This window comes from Ictalurus punctatus, chromosome 14 (genome assembly GCF_001660625.3).
Source record: "Ictalurus punctatus breed USDA103 chromosome 14, Coco_2.0, whole genome shotgun sequence".
NCBI lineage: Eukaryota > Metazoa > Chordata > Actinopteri > Siluriformes > Ictaluridae > Ictalurus > Ictalurus punctatus.
In genome coordinates, this window is record NC_030429.2 from 23718748 (window position 1) to 23746558 (window position 27811).

The 27811-nt window shown below is 42.6% G+C and overlaps 1 protein-coding gene and 1 long non-coding RNA gene across 4 annotated transcripts in view; one reads left to right on the top strand and one right to left on the bottom strand.

Moving 5' to 3' along the window:
• Positions 1–2560: 2560 nt before the first annotated feature.
• Positions 2561–27811, top strand: part of LOC108275179 (MTSS I-BAR domain containing 1) — a 36724-nt gene continuing 11473 nt past the window's right edge. For all 3 annotated transcript variants that reach the window (XM_053685897.1, XM_053685898.1, XM_053685899.1), the window contains exons 1-7: positions 2561–3049; positions 13236–13297; positions 15991–16064; positions 24201–24285; positions 24580–24671; positions 24922–24996; positions 27550–27707. In XM_053685897.1, the coding sequence (XP_053541872.1) occupies positions 2978–3049; positions 13236–13297; positions 15991–16064; positions 24201–24285; positions 24580–24671; positions 24922–24996; positions 27550–27707 (618 nt within the window). In that variant the 5' untranslated portion in view covers positions 2561–2977. The remainder of the gene's footprint in view (positions 3050–13235; positions 13298–15990; positions 16065–24200; positions 24286–24579; positions 24672–24921; positions 24997–27549; positions 27708–27811) is intronic.
• Positions 6326–18678, bottom strand: LOC124628860 (uncharacterized). The gene is made up of 3 exons (XR_006983601.2): positions 18288–18678; positions 8645–8971; positions 6326–6654 (listed from the first exon to the last, which is right to left on the bottom strand). It is a non-coding gene; the product is annotated as an uncharacterized LOC124628860 (long non-coding RNA).

A 27811-nucleotide genomic window follows, 5' to 3' on the forward strand; every position in this document is an offset into this window, starting at 1 on the left:
TAGCTGTTGAGCTGTCCAGTCTGAGTAACGAGAGAGAGAGAGAGAGAGAGAGAGAGAGAGAGAGAGAGAGAGAGAGAGAGAGAGAGAGAGAGAGAGAGAGAGAGAGAGAGTGTGTGAGCGAGCAGGTGTGGGAACTGAATTGTTTTGATTGGTGGGTCAGTGTAAATGCAAATGGGGTGGAAAAATTGGTGCCTGTTGTAAAGCTGTAAAGCAACATGGTGTGTGTGTGTGTGTGTGTGTGTGTGTGTGTGTGTGTGTGTGTGTGTGTGTGTGTGGGTAATAGCAGTACTCCAGCAGCCCGTGTAATGATCATGTATTTGCCTGTCATTAAAGGCTCATCTCCGCACCCCTCAGAGAGACCGGACTGCACATTACCCCTCCTCTGTACACAGAAAAGAGCGAGGAAGTGAGAGTTAGTGTCACAAATTTCCCATCAGCACTCACTCCAGTGCACAGAATGAGTGGCTGTTCGTGTTTGTCCCAGCAGGCCTGCTATTAAATTCAGCCATTACGGGTTTCAGAATAACGTCTGGACCCGGTGCATCTTTATTCTGGAGTTTTGTGGAGGTGTTGATTAATTATCGATATCAGCAGTTCTGACAGTAGGTCCAACTGCAAGGCAAATCGCGTGTTTGTGTTAATGCACTCGTTCACATACATTACTGTTCCTATAGTAACAACTTAGTCGGACGATGGACGCTCCGTATAGACTGAGTGTGTAAAAAAGTGTGTAATTGTTGCTATGGTGACGTTTTGTGTGACGAGATGTTTGTCTGTTTAACATTTATGGTACGAGTCTCTATCGTCAGTGCTTTGTAACAGTCATACATACGTATATTCTTTTACGTTTTCCACCACGTTCGTCGCTAACATAAGCTAAGTTAGCTTAGCCTGGCTGTTCTGTAACTAAAAGATGACGTTTAGGAAATCACCCTCTAATAATTTACAGTAATTGGACAATGATTCTGAGCTCACGGGTAATGCTTCCTGAAACACTGAGAAGTGCTGAAAAGGTCAATGGAAAAAAAGTACAAATTAGTGCTGTGGTAACAACAAACATGAAGCCAAACACCAGTCTATTGTATATGATGTGTATAATCATAATCGACCATCCAAGAGATTTTAAGACGTTTAAAAGTTTAGGACTGCTTGAGGCACCTGTTTTTTAATCGAAGGATTTATAAATAAATTTGTCTTGAATCCATAGACCTAGTACATCTTGTATACTGAGGGCATGGTGCCTTATTGGATTAGTGGTTAGCACGTTTGAATCGTGCTAGGGTTAGGGGTTTCGTTCCTGCCTCCGCCCTGCGTGCTCTGAGTTTGCATGTTCTTCCTGTGCTTCAGGGGTTTCCTCCTGGGACTCCAGTTTCCTCCCCCAGTCCAAAGACATGCTTTATAGGTTGAGTGGCATCTCTGAATTGTCCGTAGTGTGTGAATGTGTGCGATTGTGCCCTGCAATGTTTTGACACCCCATCCAGGGTGTCCCCCACCTTCTCTGGGATAGGCTCCAGGCTCCCCACGACCCTGTGTAGGATATGCGGTACAGAAAATGGATGGATCGTATGTATTGCAATACTGCCATCTAGCGGTCACTTACAAATTTATGTAACAGTTAATGTGATCTAAGCTTCAATTAGTAACAAGAGTTAGGACAAATTTATAACATCTTCCTGTTTCGTGGTATTAATTGCGTGCCTTAGCACTTACCTAAGTGTTTATTAATATAAACATGCCGAAAACAATAGGGCCCTGCACCTCTGGTTTGCACCGGAGGCGCGGCACCTTAGGTGCTCGGGCCCTGATAATAAACGGAGCAGATCCAATAGGGCTTCGCACCAGCGGTGCTCGGGCCCTAACTAGGCATACTATAAAACCTATGAACTAAGGTAGGTTTCATTAGTAAACACTAGATGGCGCTGTTTAGTTGTAGTTGTCATTTACAAATTTTCCCAATGTTACAGGATAATATATTTTTGTCTGTTTTAATGTATATTTGAGTTTTTAGCTCTCTTCAGTCTGCATTTCCGGATTTTGTGAGCTGATGTTTATGTATTTATTATTCACAGCCTGATTTTATTTTCAGACAGTGTGTTTATGTTGTATGCTGTTAGCAGTTAACCTGGCTTATGAATTAAATATTGTTGTCCATATGTTAGCTATTTTCACACACATTCAGGCTTCCTGGTAGTAATAAAATGGACTAGAAAAACCCGGGAATAAACACCGTAGGAGTCTGCGGCTGAAGCCTATCCAAACAAGTCATTCATTTGAATCAAATGAATCAAAACGCAGGTAGTTCGATACAGTCGGGCGCCTCGATTCGAATGGTTGTGAATCTAATGAATCAGAACTCCTGTACGTTTGACACACTTGAACTGGTTTTTAGTCAAAGGAGCAGTTCATGTCTTCATGAAGTACAATTAAAATGAATCTGACCTCCTTTTTGTCTTATTCGGGTTTGATTAAACGAATCGAATTAAAGAACCGATTCAGTAAAGCGAATCGTAACGGACCTCGCTGTTTCCACTGAGAGGAGAAGGCGTGGGCGTGGCTTCAGTGGCTGTCACTCATGCACGCTCTGAGCTACAGCTCGCGCGAGGTGAACCGGCGACGTAACCGCGTAACGAAAAGCTGCAGTGACTGAACAACTCCCGGTTATTTTGGGGTTTGTTGTGTTTTTAATTAATGCCGACATGTTTCCGGTTTTGTTTACTTTCTGCGTGCTAAATAGAAGTGATAAGGATTTCGAAATGAGTCGTCCGAGGGAAACATGGTTGCATTTTCGCCATGGCAACCGTCGGTAAAGCGTCACGTTCGCCCTAGAGCCGGGTTTTTCCTCCTCCCCCGCTCTGTAATCTGTCAGGCGGCGGTTTGTTGTTGATTTTAACGTCAGCGCGCGCCGTTTAACAAACAGATTGATAAGGAAGTGCGGGGTGAGTACCGACTAAACCCCTCTCAGCTGTCCGGCTCGGAAATGGAGGCGGTTATGGAGAGAGAGTGCAGCGCGCTCGGAGGACTTTTCCAAACAGTCATCACCGACATGAAGGTAACAGCGACCATAACGTTTACCGACACTGTCCGTTATGCAACAGACCGCACAACTGCCGGGTTTAATCTGTAATCATGGCGGTGTTTCATTATCAGTGAGGTGTAATTTGATGGGCAGATGATGGAGATGCTGCGGGTTGCCTGGCAGCTGCTGTGGCCTTGAGAGAGAGTGTGTGTGTGTGAGTGTGTGTGTGTGGGCGGCCAGGCAGAGATTAAATACTCACGATTGTCACGAGACCTGAAACACACACATCTCATTCATGTCTCAACACATACAGTGCTGAATGAGCTGCTACTTGTGCTGCATGTAATCGTTTATACAGTGTTAAATTAACACACAGCACAACGTGAAATAAACACTTCCACTGTGGACGTGGTGTTCTTCTTACAGTCAGCCTTTAACCTTCAACCTTTACCGTGCTGCCATAGGCCTGGCTGGGCACGTGTTAAATGTTCATTAAAAACACCGTGTGTGTTTGTTTGACACTTCAGCACTTAGTTCAGCATTGCCGTTCTGGGCTGAGAGTTAATTCAACACTAGGGGTGTTTATACGACACTGGAGGTGTTTAATTCAACCATGTAGGTCTTTATACTGCCCTGTAGGTGTTTAATTCAACTCGGTACGTGTTTATACAGCACTGTAATTGTTTATACTGCCCTGTAGGTTACTTATACTGCCCTGTAGGTTACTTATACTGCCCTGTAGGTTACTTGTATTGCCCTGTAGGTTACTTGTACTGCCCTGTAGCTTACTTGTACTGCCCTGTAGGTTACTTATACTGCCCTGTAGGTTACTTATACTGCCCTGTAGGTTACTTGTACTGCCCTGTAGGTCTTTATACTACCATGTAGGTGTTTAATTCAACTCTGTACGTGTTTATACAGCACTGTAATTGTTTATACTGCCCTGTAGGTTACTTATACTGCCCTGTAGGTTTTTACACTGCCCTGTAGATGTTTAATTCAACTCTGTACATGTTTATACAGCACTGTAATTGTTTATACTGCCCTGTAGGTTACTTGTACTGCCCTGTAGGTCTTTATACTGCCCTGTAGGTGTTTAATTCAACTCTGTATGTGTTTATACAGCACTGTAACTGTTTATGCTACCCTCTAGGTCTTTATACTGCCCTGTAGGTCTTTATACTGCCCTGTAGGTGTTTAATTCAACTCTGTACGTGTTTATACAGCACTGTAACTGTTTATACTACCCTGTAGGTCTTTATACTGCCCTGTAGGTCTTTATACTGCCCTGTAGGTCTTTAATTCAACTCTGTATGTGTTTATACAGCACTGTAACTGTTTATACTACCCTGTAGGTCTTTATACTGCCCTGTAGGTCTTTGTAATACCCTGTAGGTTTTTATACTGCCCTGTAGGTGTTTAATTCAACTCTTTACATGTTTATACAGCACTGTAACTGTTTATACTACCCTGCAGGTTATTTATAGTACCATGTAGTTGTTTATTCAACACTGAAGGTATGTATTTAATGCTGTGCACATTCAATGCTGTAGGTGTTCGTTCAACACTGTAGGTGTTTATACTACCCTGTAGGGGTTTACTCAACCCTGTAGGGGTTTACTCAACACTGTAGGTATGTATTTAATGCTGTGCACATTCAACACTGTAGGTATTTAATACTGTAGATGTTTATAAAAACCATTTTTGGAGCTTGGTTAAATAAATGCCCTTTTTGTACCTAGGAGGATGTATTAATCTATAAAACCTGCAGGATGTTTTAATGGTACAACGACCTCTTATATGTCAAAAGATCTAGGAAAATTTTATTTCTAATGTCATGACCCCTTTAATCAAATGTGTTGGTGGTCAGTTCACACAGCAGCTGTTTAGTTAGCACAGTAGGTCTTAACCCTAATCCTGCAAGTGTTTATTTAACCTTATAACTGTCCTCTCAGGATTAAGAGTTCATTTAAACCGAATGAGTAAAACACTGAACAGTTTACAAATGATTTCAATACGGCTCACGTTCATTTAACGCTGTTAGTTAAACACTGTAGCGATCATAATGCAAGAGAAACACACACGCAGGCATGGCAGATGGATTCTCTGCATCCGTAGCGCAAATGGTGACATGGAGGAGCGTGATGTGATTGTAAAAGGAGGCGGCGTTAGAATGAAAAGGTGCGATCAGGTGACATGATAGCAATAGATTAGTCAAATGTGGTGTTTTGAATAAGTCTTCTGAGAAGATCAGGAAAATACCGTTTTGACATTTCATCTTCGCTAAGAGGTACAGTAGGTAGTAACTCGAGTGCAATTCCGGGTCAAAACTCCCACCGAGGAGGCCGATTTTGTATGCCACGCCCTCTTTTACATCGCTCCAACCGTTTCAGTGTTGATTTCTGAACGCAGAATGACTCATGCACAACAAAACATGTCCGGTGTGGACGTTCAGCATGCATTACCTGGACTCTCCTTAAAGCTTCCATGTGGTTAGGGATGGGCGATGTGGACTTAAAACTATATGATGGTATTTTCTGGTATTTATTGTGATAACGATATCGGTGACGATGTAAATATAGTACCATGCGCCAATGTTTTCGGCTACAAGTGATAGCTGTGATCTAGAGAGCCTCAGAAACACAAACATTGATCGAAAAATGAAACTGATTTTCTGTAACAAAACCAGTTCCAGATTGTCGAGGTAGCTCGTTTAGCCATAAACAGGTAAAAAAAAAAAAAAGAAGCAGGTGTGTGTGTTGAAAAGCGCTTGGTAAAGCCCCTGGTAAAGCCCCTGCTGCCTCATTTCAGTTCACACTGAACCAATCCATAGTGCGCTACTGCTCAGCGTTTTGATATTAGTGTAACATAATACGGACAGGGTGCCAAACCATCGCAGGGCACAATCGCACACACTACAGACAATTTGGCAACGCCAGTCAGCCTATAGTGCATGTCTTTGGACTGGGGGAGGAAACTGGCGTACCTGGAGGAAACCCTGAAAGCACGGGGAGAACATGCAAGCTCCGTGCACACACACACACAACGGAATCAAACCCCCACCCCTGGACGTGCGAGGCCGACATGCTAACCACTAAGCCAACGTGCCCCCTCCCCCCCTCCGTGGATGTTCAACATGGATTACATCAAGGATTATTGTTTTCCCATAACAGCATGGTTCGAAGTGTTTTATTCCTTACATGTTATATATGTAAATAATGAAAATTTGTTTGTTTTTGTCAGAACATGCAGAACTGTGAGCTTTTTATTGTTTTTAACTTTATTTATTTATTTATTTATTTATTTATTTATTTTTACAATTTTCAAAGATATACATTTTGCCGGTGCAACATCAATGGAAATGAAAAGCTTTGTTGTTAAACGTTCTTTATTTTCGACCAAAAGGAATGATGTAACCGACGTAAATCTAAAGAACATACGCTTGTAAACATCGAGAGCCTTCCCTGAAGCCACTGTGTCCTGGAGAGAGTTCCACACGCCTTCTGTAGAGGTGTTTAGATGATCTGCGCTTTGTCTCACTGCTGCTTCAGCACTAATCCCGTTCACCCTGATCACCCCCGTCTCTCTCAGCGGTCACGCTGCCCGTGTCTGTTGACGCTGTAATCTGTGCGTTCAACCTGAAGGAAGGAGGTGCATGCGCCGGATCAGTTACTGCAGTTTTCAACATGCATAGTGTTTCTGGTGGTTTTATTTGATTACCCCGCCCTCCCCCTGCGGGACGAGCCTGCTTGTGTGCGGTGGCTTTGGCCCGCGTTTTACACACTCCTGTTTCCAATCTGGAAGCAGTATGAGGTTCACTGAAAGCAACATCACACTAATTTATAAATGGATGCTAAAGATGAACATTTGACATCATCGGATGCCTAGAGTGAACTTCCGAAGTTCTCCCACACCCCCCTGTTGCTGCAGTCCCTCCACTGGCTTCCTATAGTTACCCGCATCAGATTTAAAACACTAATGCTTGCCTACAAAGCCAAAAACAGACCAGCATCCATCTGCTTCAAAGCATTTATCACACCCTGCACTGCACCACGTGCCCTCCGATCCTCTAGCACTGTTCTACTGGTCCCACCATCTCTCAGGGTACATGGAAGACATGCATCAAGACTCTTCACTGTTCACTGCTGGGATGAACTTCCCCTAGATGTCCGAACAGCTGAGTCACTGGCAGTCTTCAAACGAAATGTAGCACTTAAAAAAAAAAAACTTCTTGTAGTAATGGTTACACTTCATGTCTGTATTGTCTTTGCAAGTGTGAGGTGATTAAAGTGACAGGAAACGCTTACTTTTTCATGTTCCAAAAAACCAGCACACAAAAGACACATAAAAATATTACTATGAGTGTGAATCTCCCTCTTTCAGGTGATATGATGCACATCTTATTAAGACACATAGTATAAGACACATTACAACAAACTCTAGATATATACAAGTAAGAATTCACTTAAATTCACTACTGATTCGATTCGGGGCCGACACGAGTCGATTCGGGGCCGACACGAGTCGATTCGGGGCCGACACGAGTCGATTCGGGGCTGATACCCATACGATTTATTTAGTTCAGTTCCATTTAGTTTTCCACCACAGGAAAGTCCTCACACTTGGTGTGTTCCAATTCCTCTGTAACAAGCTGCTTTTTTTTGTTTTGTTTTGTTTTAGTTTTGGTTTTTTTTTTTTGAGAAAAAAGATGACAGTGAGTGAACGACTATTTCTAGCTGCTATAATGTAAGTGATCCCAGGAACTAAACGCTTCAGACATTCCACAGCATTAAATGAAACAGCATTATCACTATAAATCCATGCGTCCAGATCATAGACTGTTTTTCCAAATTCCTGATTCGAATAAGTTTATTTTTCTTTACGTTCCTAAACGTTAGACGTGGAGTCACAGAGGACTTTGTAAAAGTAGGTGCGAAGTTTCCGTGGTGCCTTAACCTATTACGACAAATCTGATTAAACATGTTTTCAGCTGAACAGCACTTCTGGAGATCGAAGAATCTAGGAGAAACACACCACAACTTAAAATGAACTAGAACGTTTGATTTCACATGGTACGTGAAGAAACCTCACCTTGCGCCTAAGAATATGAGTACGAGTCTGAATACGTGGTTTTTGGTTATTTGAGTATTAATCAGTTAGCGGCACTGGGAAACACGTTGTTTAACTCTTTTTAAAAAAATAATTTTTCCCGTTTAAATCGTGGCCATGAAAAGCAGACGTGTTCATGCACTTAGACTCTTTATAAGTTTAACTCGGAAATTTTAAATGAAATATATTAGCTTGCTACATTGGACTAGTGTTACAGTGGAGAACAGCAAGGTTGAGTTTGAGTTCCGAAAAATGCTCTTGTACGTAAAATACGGTTTTGTCGTCATTGCGTCAGAATCCTTCGTTGTCGGTAACAGGTACGACGTCCTGGGTAAGAGCTGCTATTTACTCTCGGTTAGCGTAGTCAGTTTATCACGTGGTATCAGATGGTACGGTTTTTGTTGTGTGATTCGTTAACTAGTTCTTCCTCGTGGCGTGTTTATCGTCACTTTTTGGGAAGAAAAAGTCTCTAAAAACTCCAAACGAAACCAAAAACACAGCTCTTTTGATTTATCGCACCTGATTATGAGTAAGAGGAGACGCCTCACAGCTCCAGTGTCCTGAGCTCGGGTTACTGTCCGTGAGAAGTTCCTCATGTTCTCCTGGTGTCCATATGGGCTTCATCTGGGTTCTCCGGTTTCCTCCCAGTGTCCAGAAACACACCTGTAGGTGGATTGGTGACTCTAAACCGCTCGTAGGTGTGAATGAGTGTGAGTGTGGGAGATGGAGATGGAGTCGTGTGTCTTCCGGGATGTGTCCCCTCTGAGTTTGCTGAAAGTGTATGAATGAATGGACGAGTGTTTCGGCATAAGGTTATAATCACTGCAGACTGGGAGAGACTGGGATCTAGAAAAAAGAGAGAACAGGTTGTTGGGACATGTCTTCTGTTGTTAATAACAAGCTTTGAAGCACATGACCCAGAGCAAGAGTGTGTGTGTGTGTGTGTCTGACACAAAAAAAAGTGGTTAATGTGGTTATTATAGGAAACGGAAGCTGCATGGAATTTATCTGTCACCGCCACACGTCTACAAACCACTAATACATGAAGGAAAGCAATCTATAAATATTTATTACATTAAATTGTATTTCCAGATATTTCTGTTTAACGGATGTGTGTGGGAGCTGGTACATGTAGGGGTGGGAATGCAAAAGAGCTGGGGGTTGATCCAGTGTGCTCTGTGGTCTGCAGTCTGTGTGTGTGTGTGTGTGTGTGTGTTGGCAGACTGCAGCGTCATGGCTCTGGTTCTGCAGCCTCTCACGTTGTCAAGGAAACAGATGTTGCCTCCGGTTATCAAAAACTCTTGAAAGAGGCAGGGATGAGGCATGGAGACATCACACACACACACACACACACACACACACACACACACACACACACTTAAATGTTGTTCACCGTCTCTTCTTTGACATGCAGCTGCTCTGTGCACGTCACATGCGTCGCTGTATAATCGCATTAATAGGCTATAATTGAATTTCTATGATGCAGGTCTCTGATGGAGTGCAGAGACCGGAATGATCATGGTGAAAGGATTAAATGTATACACCGATCAGCCATTACATTAAAACCACCTGCGTAAAATCGTGTAGGTCCTCCTCGTGCCAGCCGAACAGCTCTGACTCGTCGAGACCCGGACTCTACAAGTCCTCTGCAGGTGTGCTGTGGTATCTGGCACCGAGACGTTAGCAGCAGATCCTTTAAGTCGTGTAAGTTGCGAGGTGGGCCTCCATGGATCGGACTTGTTTGTCCAGAACATCCAACACGCGCTCGATCGGATTTGGGATCTGGGGAATTTGGAAATCAGCATTTTGTACCTATCGAAGCAAGCTGTGGTCCACCGTGTGTTCCGACTCTTTTCTATCAGAGCCAGCATTAACTTTTACAGCATCTTGTGCTACAGTAGGTCTTCTGTGGGAGAGGACCAGACGGGATAGGCTTCGATCCTCACACGCGTCAGTGAGCACTGGGCGGTTCACCGGTTGTCCTTCCTTGGACCACTTTTGTTAGGTACTAACCACTGCATCCCGGGAACACCCCACAAGACCTGTTGTTTTGGAAACGCTCTGACCCGGTCGTCTATAGCCATCATAATTTGACCCATGTCTTGCCCATTTCTCCTGCTTCCAACACGTCAACTTCGAGAACTGACTGTTCACCTGCTGCTTAATAAATATACCCCACCCCATGACAGGTGCCACTGTAAGGAGATAATCAATATTATTCACGTCACCTGTCAGTGGTTTTAATGTTATGGCTGATTGGTGTAACTGTACACATCACAGACCTTGTGATTTTATTTCAGCAGACCCTCTCTCAGATCTCCGACTTCGGGCCTCGTTTATCAAACTGGACATGAACAAATTCATTCAGGAGTTGCTAGCGGGAGCATTCACATGTCACACAAGACATGTGATGTTCATAAAAATGAGTTCGTTTAGAAAAAAAAAACATTCATATTTTACGTGAGCTCCTGCGTACCTAGGGGAGGAATTCTCACGTCAGCCATTTTGCGGGTCGTTCCAAAATCTTCTAGACGGTGATTACTGAAAGGAGCGAGTGATGGCCAGTTTCAGCACTAAGCACGCTAACACGTTAAGATTATTGCATAGTACTGTATAAACACCCTTTTTTTTTTTTTTTTTAAAAGCACAAACTTTATGACTTTTACATTATCGAGTCAGTACAAAAACATTTTAGATTCCAAACATTAGTCTTCCAGCATGAAGTGAAATGTTACTGAGAAATGTTATTAAAGAAAGCAGCGCATTATGTAAGAGACACTTTTTCAGACAAAAAACATAATGAAGGCTGCTGGGTTTTGCTGACGCGACAGTCAAAGTCTCCAGAAGAACCGAGTCAGGTTCTCCGACATGCTCGGTAAAACTTCCTTATAGAACCGCACACATTGTACCTGACCCTGCTATTGATTTGATTTTTAAACTAAAGGACCGTCATGCCAAATATTGACACCGAATACTGCTCTTTATAGTTTTTATTCATTTATTTATTTATTTATTTATGTAGGATCATATAATTTCAGAACCTGAGATGATCTGGACTGAATTGGGGATGAGTATACAGACGTTGCCAGCAATCACTGACTACGTTTACATGGACAGCAGTAATCTAATTACTGATCTTATTCTGAATAAGACAATATTGTGATTAAAGTGTTTACATGAGTCGCGTTTAGAATACTCCTTTCATGTTCAGGTTTTACATGTTATAGAACATAGAGCGATTAACAGCACACGTCATTATGTCTCCACGTCACGCCGTCCGACGTCCCTCCAGAATTTCACGTATCGGCATACAGTTGGTCTTCGTTATGGGAGCGTATACAGTTTTGGGTGTTTTTAATTTTTATGGACGTTTCAAGTGCGGTTAATTATTTGTCGTGCTGTACGTGCTAACAGACGACTGCTTGAAGCCGTGGGCTGCGTCCCAAACCACGTACTTACCGTCTATATAATACTCAGATACGTGTATTTCTCCTACTATATAGCAGGTAAGGACGCGGTTTGGGACGCAGCCGTGCTCTCTTGTTTGCCGTCGAACGGTCGAGCGCTGCCGTGTGTGTACGTGTCCTGTCGCAGAATGCAGTGAAAACTCCCACACGACGTTAATAGTGTGATTAAGGTGTGTGCATGTCTGTAATACACGTCCATGATGCGACTAAAACAGGAGTACTCCACACGTCTTAATTCCATTTGTGTTTACTTCGAGTATGATCTTAATCGGATTAAGGTCATCAATAATCTCTGTTTACACGCTAGTTTCTTAATCAGAGTATCGTCTTAATCGCGTTCATATCGGATTATTGTCGTCAGTGTAAACGTACTGATTGTCAGTGATGAACATGAGTAGGAGCTAAAGGAAAACTCTCTGATGAGGGAATGTCCTACGTTCCTCGATTTGTTCTGCGTGTTCACCCGAGTTGTGAGGTCTCGAGAACAGAAACAGTCTGTAATTTTCCTTACAAACATCTTATTTGCTCAAAGCCTAGCTAGAGCTTCTGTGTATGTTTATTTCAGTACCTTCAGCTGGATAGATTTGGTCAATAGTGGTGTGTGTGTGTGGAAAGAATTCTCTGGCAGATGGAGTAATAATAATTATGAGAAAAATCTTAAATCTATTTGTAAGTGTTTTTAGGGGTTTGTGGGCTCTACAAAATGTCTGTTGATCATAGGGATGTAAAATTCAAGAAACAAAACACGTGAAAAAATGTTTTAGAAAAATGATTTTAAACCAAGTACTTAATTTATTATTATTATTATTAATAATAATAATAATAATAATAATAATAATGGACTTTAATGCATTTTTTAAATTTTATATATATATATATATATATATATATATATATATATATATATATATATATATATATATATATATATATTATAAATATATATATATATTATAAATATATATTATATATATATATATATATATATATATATATATATATATATATATATATATTATAAATATTTTCTTTTGTTTCCGGTTACAACATTTCTATATTAATTTTGAAGCTCAATATTTTGCATGTGGTGATCATCGGTGATCTTGTTATTTTGTTTAATATGGCTTTTATTCAAAATAGTATCTGGTTCCAAAAATCTAAAACTTCCAGATATTAACATATTATTGGCATGTTATGAATAATTGGCAGTATGTCAGTAGGAGAGCGATGGGGATTGATAGAAAACATGGCAGCTGGCTCTTATTGTTGCTGGGAAAAACCCGTTCAGCTCCTTGATATAGCTGGCGGCAGTGAGACGGAGAGGGAGACGGAGAGGGAGACGGACAGATAGAGAGAGAGACGGACAGATAGAGAGAGAGACGGACAGTGAGACAGAGAGATAGAGAGAGACAGACAGAGAGAGAGGTGGAGGATGAAAGGTAAGGCGGAGGTAAACAGTGAAGCAGGAGGAGATAATGAGAGAGATTAGGAGAGGTAAAGAGCGAGAGGATAATGACAGAGAGAGATGGTTATTCTGAGTGAATTGTGTGTGTGGGGTATTTTAAAGTCTCCAAGGAGTTGAATGTATAAAGAAAAGATGTTTTTTTTTTTTTTTTTTTGCTTTCCTCTCTGTCCTGTTGCAGGGCAGCTACCCGGTGTGGGAGGATTTTATCAGCAAGGCTGGGAAGTTGCAGGCGCACCTCAGGTGAGGCTTCACAACACACACTGGAGATAGTTGAGCACACTTTACCACACACTAACCTCATGTTGTTGTAAAATATAACCGCACATTTAGAGTAGAAATCTTCCTTATGAGCTGTGTGTGTGAGAATGCCATGTATAAGTGTGTATATGCACACACACACACACGCGCGCGCGCGCGCGCATACGGCTGTACCACGCCGCTCTGTGTGAACTATCAGCACTCTGATGGGGCAGCTGCGTCTCACACTCACCGTCTCATCTTTCACCAGTTAGATCACTTCTCGTGCGCGCCGAACATTACTGAACACAAGAATCGTGTGGATTGGGTGTGTGTTTAAACAGGTGTCCCACCCAAATGCACACCAACACCCCCACCACCAGAAGAACAGTGCTGTCGAAACACGTCCAGGATTCTTTTATACCCACACCGCAGCCACGAGCACTACGTGCTTACGCTCCTTCTTCTCTTTATTTACACACAGCACACCAGGGCAATCGTTTTTACGTGTCGCACTTTGTTCCCTCACCTCATACAGTGAGCATGTTCAAGCGTGTCCTTCCATATACAGGCTTAAAGACACGCCCACATCGCCATCTACGGCGATCAAGCCGTTCAGCGTAGCCCTTGTTGCCATATATGGACACACAAACACGCCTACATCATCATCTGTGGTCTTCGAGACACGCCCACTCGTCAGTAGACATTTAAAATGACACTCACAATCACATACACATTCACACACCCATTCACACACTACGGACACTTTAGACACGCCAGTCAGCCTACCATGCATGTCTCATGTCTGGACTGGGGGAGGAAACCGGAGTACTCGGAGGAAACCCCCGCAGCACGGGGAGAACATGCAAACTCCACACACACAGGGTAGCGGCGGAAATCTAACCCACCATGCACCCGGCAGAAAACATGTTACAGTTAAAGTTACCTCTGACTGTTACAAAGCGCTAACACTGGAGACTCCTTCTGTAAATAAACATTAAATAAACATCCTCCTTATGGAAATAACCACATCAAGAATGATATGTTTACCTTATTAAACCACAACAGGTTTTTAATCCGATTATTATTCTGTTTAGATTATGTGGAGCGTCTGCCATGTAAGTCCCTGTGAATGAGATGTTACTATAGAAACGATAACGTATTAGAACATTAGTCCAGTCCTGATTTCTTCTGTTTTTGTGTGTGTCTCATATTAAATAGTTTTAGATCTTCAAACGACATACAACATAAAACAAAAGCAACCTGAGTAAACACATGATACAGTTTTCATTATTTTTATTGAAGTAAAACAAAGTTATCCAACACCTATCACCCATGTGATAAACTAATGGCCCCCTTTAACTTCAAATCTGGTTGTGTCACCTTTAGCAGCAATATCTGCAACCAAACGCTTCCGATAACTGGAGATCAGTCTTTCACTTACTTCTAGGACTAGGACTTACTCCTATGATTTGGATCATTGTCTTGCTGCGTAATCCAGATGCTGAAGACCGGACATTCTCCTTTAGGATTTTCTGGTAGAGAGCAGAATTCATGTTTCTCTCAATCATTGCAAGCAGGAAAGCATCCCCACTCCATCACACCGCCTCCACCATGCTTGATCATTGGTGGTGATGTTCTTTTTGTGGAATTCGGTGTTTGGTTTATGCCAGATGTAACGGGACCCCTGTCTTCCAAACAGTTCCACTTTCGACTCGTCAATCCACAGAACATTCTCTCAAAAGGTTTGAGGATCATCAAGGTGTGTTTTGACAAAATTCAGACGAGCCTTAATGTTCTTCTGGGTTAGCGGTGGTTTTCACCTCACCACTCTTCCATGGATGTTATTTTTGCCCAGTGTCTTTCTGATAGTGGAGTCATGAACAGTGACCTTTATTGATGCAAGAGAGGCCTGTAGATCCTTTGATGCTGTCCTTGGTTCTTTTGTGACTTGCTGGATGAGTAGTCGCTGTGCTCTTGGAGGTATTTTGAAAGGTCGGAAACTTCTGGGAAGGTTCACTACTGAGTTTTTTCATTTGGATGAGATAACGGCTCTCGCTGGGGTTCCTGTGGAGTCCCAGAGCATTTGAAATCGGTTTGTAACCTTTCCAGACTTATTGAAATACATCACCTTCTTCCTCATCATTTCTGGAATTTCTTTCAACTTCAGCACATAGTGTGTTACTAGGTAAGACCTTTTATCCAACTTCATGCAGTTGAAAAAGTTCTATTGAAGTGTTGATCTGATTGAACAGGGTTTGCAGTAATCAGGCCTGGTTGCGTCTAATCCAGCTGAACTCCATTATGAATGCAGTTTCATAGATTTGGGGAATTAGTAACTATGGGGGCAAATACATTTTCACACAGGCGCAGTTGGTATTGGAGGACTTCTTTGCTTCAATAAATTACATTATCGCTTAAAAACTGTGTTTTGTGTTTACTCGGGTCGCCTTTGTTTTATCTTGATTTAGTTTTATTTCCTGAAACAATTTAGAACGAGATCTACACAAAAACACCAGAAATCAGGATGGGGGCAAATACTTTTTCAAAGTGCTGTGTTATATATAAACATGCATTACTATGAACTACTGTTAAAATGTGCTGGTGTTGAGGATTATATTTGTTTAAAATGCCCAGTGGTACGATGTTTAAGAGGTTTGTAGAGAGAAATTCAGAAGTGTGTCGTGTGTTCTCAGGGCTACGGTTGTGGCAGTCGCTGCTTTCCTCGATGCCTTTCAGAAGGTCGCAGACTTGGCCACAGGCAGCAGAGGTAATAAACCACACACACACACACACACACACACACACACACCAGGACTCACTGATATTAACATGTTATCCTGTTCCTTTTCCTTTCCTGTCTCTTCCCACACCTGGCTCTGCTCCACTGAAAGCTCATGGGCTCATGGAGTCAAGACGCGTTTAGAGTCTGAAATGCGCTTCTTTAGCTTTACGCTCGAGCTACAAGCATCGTGTTCTGAGCAAACTGCGTGCCGCAGAGATCATAAACCATCAAACAGCAGAATAAATCAGTGTTTAACAAAAATAAATCTACTACGTTATCATCCGAATCACTTCTAATACACAGTAACACCTTGCACACCTGCTGAAGCCAATCATTTAGTGTCAAGATGCAGCTATGACTGTTTGTTTGTTTGTTTGTTTGTTTGTTTGTTTTACCCATGATTCATTTGTCTTCACAGGATTCATTTATTTTCATATGATTCATTTATGTTCACTGATATTTTAACGTGATTCATTTATTTTCAAGATTCATTTATTTGATTCATTTAATTTCGTGCGATTTATTTATTTATTTATTTATTTATTTATTTATTTATTTATTAGATTCATTTATTTGGTTCATTTACAGTTGCGCTAAAAAGTCTACACGACCCTGTTAAAATGGCAGGTTTTTGTGATGTAAAGCAAATAAATTAAAATAAACCAAGATAAATCATGTCAGAAACTTTTCTACCTTTATTGTGAAATCTTAAGTCCAAAACAATACGGATAATTTTAGGGGAAACAATGATGAATGATGGTTGCATAAGTGTGCACACCCCTAAACTTGTACTTAGTTGAAGCACCTTTAGATTTTTATCACAGCATTCAATCTTTTTGGGTAAGAGTCGGTCAGTTTGGCACGACTTGACTTGTAAAAGCATTCTACCTCTGTCAGATTGGCTGGGCATCTCCTGGGCACGGCCCTCTTCAGGTCACCCCACAGATCTTTGATTGGATTTAGCTCTGGAATCTGGTCCTGCCAGACTTTCTCCACTTGTTGATTGTTGCCTTTTCAGTGTTCCATGGTATATCCAATGCCCTGAGATTTTTTTGTAACCCTCTGCTCACTGATATTTTTCAACATTGAGGTCTCGCACCTGCTTTGTAAGCTCTTTGTGGCCCATTTTCGTGTGATTTAAAAAAAAAAAAAAAAAAAATCATTAATTTTACTACACGATTCAATTATGTGATTCTTCTGCTCCGGAATACTTTACATCAGTCATTTTAGAGACACTATATGGGCCAGCTACGATTTTGGAGGTGGAGCTTCGTGAGTGTAGGCGGAAATCATGTCAGACCTACCTAAATGTTAAAAAATAGTAAAAAAAACAAAAGACTAATCTAACTTTCAGACATGCCTCAGGTGATTCACTGTATAGAACAGGATACAGTGTGTGTGTGTGTGTGTGTGCATGTATATGCGAGAGTCTTTTTTTAAACTCATAAAGATATGCAAATGAAGTGTGGAGAACTCTTTTGCAAGTGAGGTGTGGCTATGAAGCACAGCTTCCACACTGACTAGTCCAAATCAGAGGAAAGCTCCACGGCCATTTTACTCACTGCTCTGGGTGTGTGTGTGTGTGTGTGTGTGTGTGTGTGTGTGTGTGTGTTTGTGTGTGCTTTAATGACGTTGCCAGGCTGTCTCCTTCTTTGAATGTCTGAATGTTGCTCTTTATTCATTCTTAATCCATTTTTCATTTATTCCTGTGTATTCACTGTATTGTGAGTGTGTGCGCTTTCGCTCTCACGCTCTCTCTCTCTTGCTCTCTCTCTCTCTCTCTCTCTCTCTCTCTCGCTCTCTCTCTCTGCATGCACACTGTTAATTAGTGATGAGGATCCTGAAACCAGACCTCGTTAGCGTAAATCAAACAGCATCATTTAACAAGATGGGACCAGTAAAGAACAACAGAGCCACCAGCTGCCCAGCTGAGTCGCCTGTGCATGAGCTGCCGAGCCCGCTGACGGACATGAAGGCTGTGTCTCAAATCATTCACTGCTAGGGGCGTAGACAGACTTATTTTTTTAATTTTTTTTTATTTTTTAGACCCGATGACTCCACATCCATAGAAAATATCGTAATAGCAAGCTACAAAAAAAATTCATAGATAACGTAATATTCGGTTATATATTATGTCTATATAAGTAGACTAGCGTTATGAATTCAATTCAGTATCATGTTAAAAACCTTTGACCAGCGTTTGCTCACCTGTTTGTGCGTTAGGGCCAGGGATTAGTTCTCTGGCCAAATGTTTGTGGACAGCTGCCCGTCACACCCGTGTTCGTATGCTGTAGCATTACAAGTCCAGCATGACGACGCGCGTCCCTGTGCACAAAGCGAGCTCCGTGAAGACGTGGTGTGTTAAGGTTGGAAGAAGGTGGAAGATCTCGAGTATCCTGCACAGAGCCCTGACCTCGACCCCACTGAACACCTCGGGGATGAACTGGAACCGGAGCCTCCTCGACATCGGAGCCTGACCTCATCCTCACTAGCGCTCTTGTAGCTGAATGAGCACACATCCCCACAGCCACGCCCCAAAACCTAGCTGAAAGACTTTGTGGAAGAGTGGAGCGCATTATAACAGCCAATGGAGAATAACTCTGGGATGGGATGTTCAGCAAGCACGTACGGGCGTAACGGACGGCTGTCCACATACTTTTGGCCGTATAGTGTGAATCAGCGTCTAGTTCTGTAAAGCTGCTTTGTGGCTGTTGTTAAAACTAGATCTATCAATAAAATTGAGTGGAAGTTAATTCTGTGTCAGCGAGCTAAACTAGCTGACCGTTAGACATGGTTGGACATCAATTAAATGAACTCTCATGTTTCCCAATTTCCCAGAGGAGTTAGTAGTAGTAATAATAATAATAATAATAATAATATGATAATTATAAAACCCCCTTAGCTCCATGCATACTTATGAATGCGGAGTGTCCTCCTGAAACTTCATCATTCGAGACCTCCGTTCTAAACCTTTCATAAGTTTCTTGTATCACGATAGAGAGTTCATTCATCTTCAGTAGGGGTTTTATACTGCTCACAGTGGCTGTGGATCCGGAGTCTATCCTGGGATCCGTGAGGTGGGAATACAATTGAGCGTAGCCAGTCAGGATTTGGGGAGGAATCTGGGAGGACACGCAGATGGACACAGGTAGAAAACGGACGAAACTATGACAGGAAATTCATAAATCCTTAATGAGCAAACGCCAGTCACTTGTCAATGCCGAGTGGGCGGGGCTAATCTTGTGTAGAGTGTATGTAAGCTTCACAGTCACCAAGCCCAAGGCTCATCCCTCGCTTGTACCCCCAACACAGGTCCAGCACGGAGCAGACCGACAGTCTCGGACACGGTCATGTCGATCGTTCGTGCTCCTTCGCATACTAGGCCACGCCCAGACAGTGCTCAGATCTGTCTGTTGAATTTGATCACATTTCTTTGCCATTTCTATTAGTCAGCCACGACATTTTACAGTGTTTGAAATGTGTATAGAGGATGAAACCGGTCACGAGATAAAGCGACTGTCGTCAGGAAAACCCGAAATAAAGACTCGGGTGAAGTTGCACGGCTGATCCTGTTCTTTTCATTTTAACCAGATCATTTGCTGGGTATGATTAGACCTCGCACATGTGTGCATTCCCTATATATGACTGTAAGGTGTGTGCGTATACATATATACAGTATGTGTGTGTGTGTGTGTGTGTGTGTGTGTGTGAGAGTGTTGGATTTCTTGCCTACATTATTTATAGAGAGCATGTGAGACACTCCATACTGCCTGAGCCATATGCAAGAGCAAGGCCCCTCTACACACACACACGTAGCCTGCATTTCTGAGCTGCCAGGGATGAGCTGTGTGTGTGTGTGTGTGTGTTTGTGTGTGTGTGTGTGTGTGTGTGTTGGTCCCCCAGCTGTTCTCCTGAAAGCTCAGAGCACAGCATGAACCGCTTTAGCGCCTCCTAGTGTCGGTTCGTGTGTGTGTGTGTGTGTGTGTGTGTGTGTGTGTGCGCTCACGTGTGGGTGAATGTCACAACTCTTTCAGATGCCATCAGGCTTCGAGACACACTCTGAAGGCCGAGTGTGAGCACAGGAAGGCTGACAATCCTAACAGGCACACACACAGGAATATTGTACGCTGACATTAAACATAAACTCAACAATTAATGTTGGACTCAAGGAAATTGTTCCCACGGAACCACAGCCTGCGTCTTGAGAAATAGAGGTGTGTGTGTGTGTGTGTGTGTGTGAGAGAGAGAGAGATAGAGAAGGGAGGTGCTGCTGCATTGCAGTGATCCACACAGGCCCAGTGTCACTGCTGTTAATACAGAGAGAGACAGAGAGAGAGACACAGGCAGGCAGACTAGTCTCCTGTACAGACTGCAGCAGTATTTATAGACTATGGGTCAGAAGAGCAGTGAGGTATATCTGGGAATCCTCTCTCTCTCTCTCTCTCTCTCTCTCTCTCTCTCTCTCTCTCTCTCTCTCTCTCTCTCTCTCTGTTACAAAGTGTAGATAGATAGATATAGTAAGTAGATAGATAGATACAATAATTTGATAGATAGATAGATTCATTGGTAGATACAGTGGGGGGGAAATAAGTATTGGACACGTCAACATTGTTTTTCAGTAAATATATTTCCAACGAGGTTATTCACGTGAAGTTTTCACCAGACATCAGTATTAAGTCAAGAAATCTGGAAATATAAAGAATTCACAACATTGAAGTCCATAAATAAAGTTATGTGTAATTTAGTGGAATGACACGGGGGGGAGTACTGAACACGCTAAGAAAAAGCAGTTCTGGAAGGCAAGGAACCAGTTGATATCCATAAGTAATTATACCTCCTATCTGCGCAAATTAATATCAGCTAGGTTAGTAAATTGATGGTCTATAAAAAGGCTCTTCATTACCTAAGAAACATCTCATGATGGGTAAAAGCAAAGAGCTCTCCCAAGACCTTCCAACCTTATCGTTGAGAAACATATCGATGGAATCGGATGCGGACGTATTTCAAAACTTCTGAATCTTCCAGTAAGCACCATCGGGGCCATTATCCGCAAGTGGAAGCAACATCGGTCCGTCATCAACCGGCCACACACAGGAGCTCCTCGCAAGATCTCTGACCAGGGAGTCAGAAGAATGGTCAGAAGAGTAGCCCAAGAGCCAAGGAGCACCCGGAAAGAGCTCCAGAAACACTTGGAGGCAGCAGGTACCATCGTCACAGAGAAAACAATAGGCAATGCACTCCACTGCTCACGCTCACCCCACAAGACTCCATTACTGAAGAAAAGGCATGTCGACGCTTGTTTAAAGTTTGCTACAACTAATTTGGACAAGCCTATGAAATACTGGGAGAGTGTAGTCTGGTCAGACGAGAGCAAAATGGAACTTTTTGTCTGTCATACTACACACCATGTTTGGAGAAGAAATGGCACTGCACATCATCCTAAAAACACTACACCAACAGTGAAGTCTGGAGGTGGAAGCATCACGGTGTGGGGCTGTTTTTCATCACATGGTACTGGCAGACTTCATATAATTGAAGGAACGATGAATGGAGCCCTTTACCAGGAGATTCTTGAGAAGAATCTGCTGCCATCCACCAGGATGATGAAGATGAGACGTGGATGGACTTCCAGCAGGACAACGATCCAAACATACAGCAAAGGAAACTCTCAATTGGTTTCAGAGAAAGAAATCAAGGTGTTAAAAGAAATCAAGGCCCAGTCGATCACCTGGCTTGAATCCAATTGAACAAGATTTAAAGACAGTATGTTTAGAAGAACGGGCCAAAATCACACCTGAATACTGCGGCCCGTTAACCTCTTCATACAGGAAGCGTCTTGAAGCTGTTATTACAAACAAAGGCTTCTCCACGAAGTATTAAATACGTTTCAGTTTGTGTGTTCAACACTTTTTTCCCGTATCATTTTACTTTATTGCACATGGCAGTGGCAGTAAACAGTTTAAAAAAAAAACAACATAAAAGTAACGTTTTTGATATAATCCTGTTAAAAACTGGTTGTCTAACGTCCACATGGCTGACATTTTCTGCTTCCCGAAGTGTTTACAATTTAATTTCTAATTAATTCATTGCTTTCATTTATGATTTGTGCAGATGTTTGCCGTATTTTTGAGTGTTAACTTGTACTAATGTACTCTGATTAGGAAACTCCTTCGCAAAATGTGTAAATCAAACAAACAATACAAAACAGAAAACCCACAGAAGACGGAACTGTAGAGAAGACGGAACTGTAGAGAAGACGGAACTGTAGAGAAGACGGAACTGTAGAGAAGACGACGGAACTGTAGAGAAGACGGAACTGTAGAGAAGACGACGGAACTGTAGAGAAGACGACGGAACTGTAGAGAAGACGACGGAACTGTAGAGAAGACGACGGAACTGTAGAGAAGACGACGGAACTGTAGAGAAGACGGAACTGTAGAGAAGACGACGGAGCTGTAGAGAAGACGGAACTGTAGAGAAGACGACGGAACTGTAGAGAAGACGACGGAACTGTAGAGAAGACGACGGAACTGTAGAGAAGACGACGGAACTGTAGAGAAGACGACGGAACTGTAGAGAAGACGACGGAACTGTAGAGAAGACGGAACTGTAGAGAAGACGGAACTGTAGAGAAGACGACGGAACTGTAGAGAAGACGACGGAGCTGTAGAGAAGGTGGAAGTGTAGAGAAGACGGAACTGTTCTATGGCACAAGCCAGTGTGTTGGTTGAGAGTGTGATGGAGTAAATGTAAATAAGAGAACATGCTGATCAGAATATCTGTGCAGGTGCAATAACAGAAACAACACAAAACTGTACATTTATACAAAAATCCCCAAAAAGGGGGCAAACACACTTTCAGGTGACCTGATGCTGGAACCGTATCTCTCTCTCTCTCTCTCTCTCTCTCTCTCTCTCTCTCTCTCTCTCTCTCTCTCTCTCTCGCTCTCTCTCGCTCTCTCTCGCTCTCTCTGTGTCTCTGTCCATCTATCTATCTTTCCATTTCTCTGTCTCTCACTCTCTTTCCATTTATGTCTATCTAGTTATCGGTTATCTATCTTTCAATTTCTCTCTATCTACATTTCCATTTCTCTCTCTCTATCTATCTATCTTTCCATTTCTCTCTATATATCTATCTTTCCATTTTTCTCTCTTTCTATCTATCTATCTATCTCTCTCTTTCCATTTCTCTATCTCTCTTTCCATTTCTGTCTCTCTCTCTTTATCACTATCTTTTCATTTCTCTCTATCTATTTTTTCATTTCTCTCTATCTCTTTCCCATTTCTTTCTCACGCTCTCTCTCTCTAGTTTTCCATTTCTCTCTCTGTCTCTCTCTATTGTTCCATTTCTCTCTCTCTTTCCATTTCTGTGTGTCTCTCTCCCTCCCTCTCCCATCTATCTTTCAATTTCTCTCTCTCACTCTCTTTCTCTCTCTCTCTTTCTCGCTCTTTCTCTTTCTCTCTCTCTCGCTGTTTCTCTCTTACTTGCTCTCTTTCTCTCGCTCTCTTTCTCTTTCTTGCTCTCTTTCTCTCTATATATATATATATATATATATTTCTTTCTCATGCTGAGAGGAACAGAAGGGAGAGGAAAGTCTCGCACACCTTGATCCGGCACAGCCATCTGCGATGTCCTCTCTCTCTCTCTCTCCCTCTCTCTCTCTCTCTCTCTCTCTCTCTCTCTCTCTCTCTCTCTCTCTCTCACACACACACACACACACACACACACACACACACACACACACACACACACACACACACACACACACATTCTTATACACAAACAAATGCATTTACATTTAAACAGGTTTCAGTTTTTCACACTCACACTGTAGCGATAATGCCCTGTTTATTATGTGTGTGTGTGTGTGTGTGTGTGTGTGTTCGTGGTGCACAGAAGTTTGCTCAACCTGCATGTCCTAACATTACATGTGACATACAAAGCACTGCGCACACAGTTTTCACGGCGAGTTTGAACTGTGAAAAAGTAAACTCCATTCATCGCTCATTATCTCTGCCTGTATTTCAAGGGCATGTGTTTATAAAATCATTTGTGTGTGTGTGTGTGTGTGTGTGTTTGTGTGTGTGTGTGTGTGTGTGTGTGTGTGTGTGTGTGTTACAGGTGCGACCCGGGACATCGGTTCAGCTCTGACCAGGATGTGTATGAGACACCGCAGCATAGAGGCCAAACTCAGACAGTTTTCAATGTGAGCTCCGCACAATCTCTCTCTCTCTCACACACACACACACACACACACACACACACACACACACTCACTCTCTCTCTCTCTCTCTCTCTCTCTCTCTCTCACACACACACACACTCTCTCTCTCTCTCTCTCTCTCTCTCTCTCTCTCTCTCTCTCTTAGAAAATAAACTAAATTGTACTTTTTTGATCTTTGGAGTGTTTTGTTGTTGTTCAGGAATCGGTGTTCTCTCTCAGACATTTACACAGCTCCTGAGTGAGAGGTGTGTGTGTGTGTGTGTGTGTTGTGTGCAGGGTGTTTGTGGACTCATTGACTAACCCACTGCAAGAGCAGATGGAGGAGTGGAAGAGAGTCGCCAACACTATGGATAAGGATCATGCCAAAGGTACACACACACACACACACACACACACACACACACACAGAGGGGTCTCATAGCTGCAGGCGTTTCTTTGCAGTCTGTTTGCATGCACTTCACAGCCTCTGATTATTCACTCATCACAAATCCATCTGATCACTTTAAAGCCTTTTTTTTTCTTTTTAGCTTTTTTTCTTCTTGCGCTGACTTTGAAATAACTCTTCAAAGTATTACAGAACTCCCCTCTGTCCTCTCTGTTCTCCCTCCGTATGGACAGAATACAAACGAGCACGGCAAGAGATCAAGAAGAAATCATCAGACACGCTCAAACTGCAAAAGAAAGCAAAGAAAGGTCAGTCCTTCCCACACCCGAGCCATGTTCACGCATAAACACACACACACACACACACACACACACACACACACACACACACACACACACACACCAATCAAACGCAGTTAAAGGAAGGGAAGATTCCTGCCTGAAGCATTAAATAACATGTTTATGCCGTAATATATTTGTGATATGTTGAGTGTTTCTAGTCTCTCAACTCTTCAGGCGCCATGTAAACCAGCCCAGTTCAGCCTGATGTCCAATCACTGCCTTAAGATTTAGGAACTGGAATATTGAGTCTGATCCACAGACATCCCAAGATACTGTGTACCGTATCAGATTGTTCAGGCTCATGCGTGGTGTAGGGATTTGTAGGCATAAATAAATGTGATCAATTGTATTTTTGTCCATTTTATGCTACTATTATAATATATACCGTATTCAGTTTTAGGGTAGCAGAGTGGTACAGTAGGTAGGTATTCAGTTTTAGGGTAGCGGAGTGGTACAGTAGGTAGGTATTCAGTTTTAGGGTAGCGGAGTGGTACAGTAGGTAGGTATTCAGTTTTAGGGTAGCGGAGTGGTACAGTAGGTAGGTATTCAGTTTTAGGGTAGCGGAGTGGTACAGTAGGTAGGTATTCAGTTTTAGGGTAGCGGAGTGGTACAGTAGGTAGGTATTCAGTTTTAGGGTAGCGGAGTGGTACAGTAGGTAGGTATTCAGTTTTAGGGTAGCGGAGTGGTACAGTAGGTAGGTATTCAGTTTTAGGGTAGCGGAGTGGTACAGTAGGTAGGTATTCAGTTTTAGGGTAGCGGAGTGGTACAGTAGGTAGGTATTCAGTTTGGATGGACCGGTGACCCATCCAGGGTGTTGTTCCAGGATAATCTCCAGTTAAAGCACTTACCAAGGATGAATGTATTAAATGATAATATGCTTTAAGCTTAATAATACTGTAATAATTGCTTTACTTTAAGATCCCTTCCAAATACAATGCTTTCAGCTTTCCCCCAGAGGACTTCCTATTAATTTGACACACTACAGAGAGCACTTACTACACAATAAAGCACCAATTTTCAATTCAGCCAGAGAAAAGGTATGACTTCAGTGTGTGCCCGCTGACAATAAAGCATTGATCTGTATTACGTACGTATAAGTATTACGATGCGTGCAGCCACCACTTTATTAGGAACATCTCATTCATGCAATTATCCAATCAGCCAATCAGGTAGCAGCCGCGCTATGCATAAAACCATGCAGATACAGAGCCAAGAGCAAGAATCTGACGCTGCATCTGAGGCGACACATCTGGGGCTCACCAAAACTGGGCAAATGAAGGATGGGTAAAGACCAGGAGATGACTCTGTGCCCTCTGTAAGATCCGATTCCCGTTCCTGGCTGACAGGGCCGGAACCTGACGTGCTCTTCCGCTGTCGTATTGTAACCAGTTGCCTTCAGGGTTCGCCATGTTGTGCATTCTGAGATGCTCATCTGCTCACCACAGTCATAAAGGGTGCTTATTTGAGTTACCATAGCCTCAACCTGTCTAAAGTGCATCAGGGAAGTGCATGGATATTATAGAACAATACTGATATCACATCATATCCCCATCATGTACAGCGTCTGTTAAAGATAAGTCCAGAGTTTTGCGGGGGGGGGTGTAAAATTCAACTGTTCGAGTCCTGAGAGTACTATTTCAAGTCTCATCTGACCTGCACAAGACTAAACGTGGAATGCCTGAGCGTTATAAATAGCGCAGGAGCAGAGAAATTTGTTCACACGGAACTTTCACACGTTTCATGTACACGTTCACGAACAGTTCCTCTCGGTAATCAGTGCGTGAAACCCTGTTTCGAGAAAGGAATTTTAAGCGAAACTTTAAGTTTCACGTCTTTCCTTCTTCCTTCCACAATGGCCCCGGCTCCGATCTCGAACTTAACACCTAAATTGCACGTTTACATCGTGCCGTTGGACCGCAGCCGCATTCCTGTGTAGTATATCGCGTAGTTTCCAGTTTCTCCAGATAGAAGAGATTAGTGTGTGTGTGTGTTTGTGTGTGTTGCATAAACAGGAGGCTGCACAGTTAGGACAGCCACCCACATGAGTAACACAGTGTTCCTGAGAACACAATCAGGTCTGACCTCAGAGACAAAAACGATCCAGTTTGGCCCAAAAACACAGAAACGAACACGGACAATCTGATACGCTGTATTGTAGAGCCAGGTAACGACAACATGAGGTAAAAACATGCCAGGATGCGCTGTTTTCCAGAAATAGTCGGTGACCCCGTGATTATTTTACTATAAAAGCACATCCTGAAGTGTTTTATTCCTCTTATACCACAGCCAACCATTGAAAAAAAAAAATGTATTAAAGAATGATGCATCAGACCATTTATCCATCATATCCGTGATCATAGGTTCTGACTCGGACTAAATGACATCAGAAAATATGATCCGTTAGATACGATGAAAAAAAACAACAACTACAGCTGTAAACATTCCTGATTTTGTTGGCAGAATGGCTGTCAGATGATAATGATTCAGGTGTTTGTGTGTGTGTGTGTGTGCGTGCTGCAGGGCGTGGTGATCTCCAGCCGCAGGTGGACAGCGCTCTGCAGGGGGTGAGTGATAAGTACGCATTGCTGCAGGAGACGGAAAGACAGGCAGTGAGGAAAGCCCTGATTGAAGAAAGAGCACGATTCTGCACGTTCGTCTCCATGCTCAGACCCGCCATAGTGAGTCGCCTCCTCTTCTACCCATCATCCCTCGGTCTCCCGTCACCTCAAATATCCAGTGTTTCTAACTGTGTGCATTAATATTCCCGCTCCTTCCTGAAGTC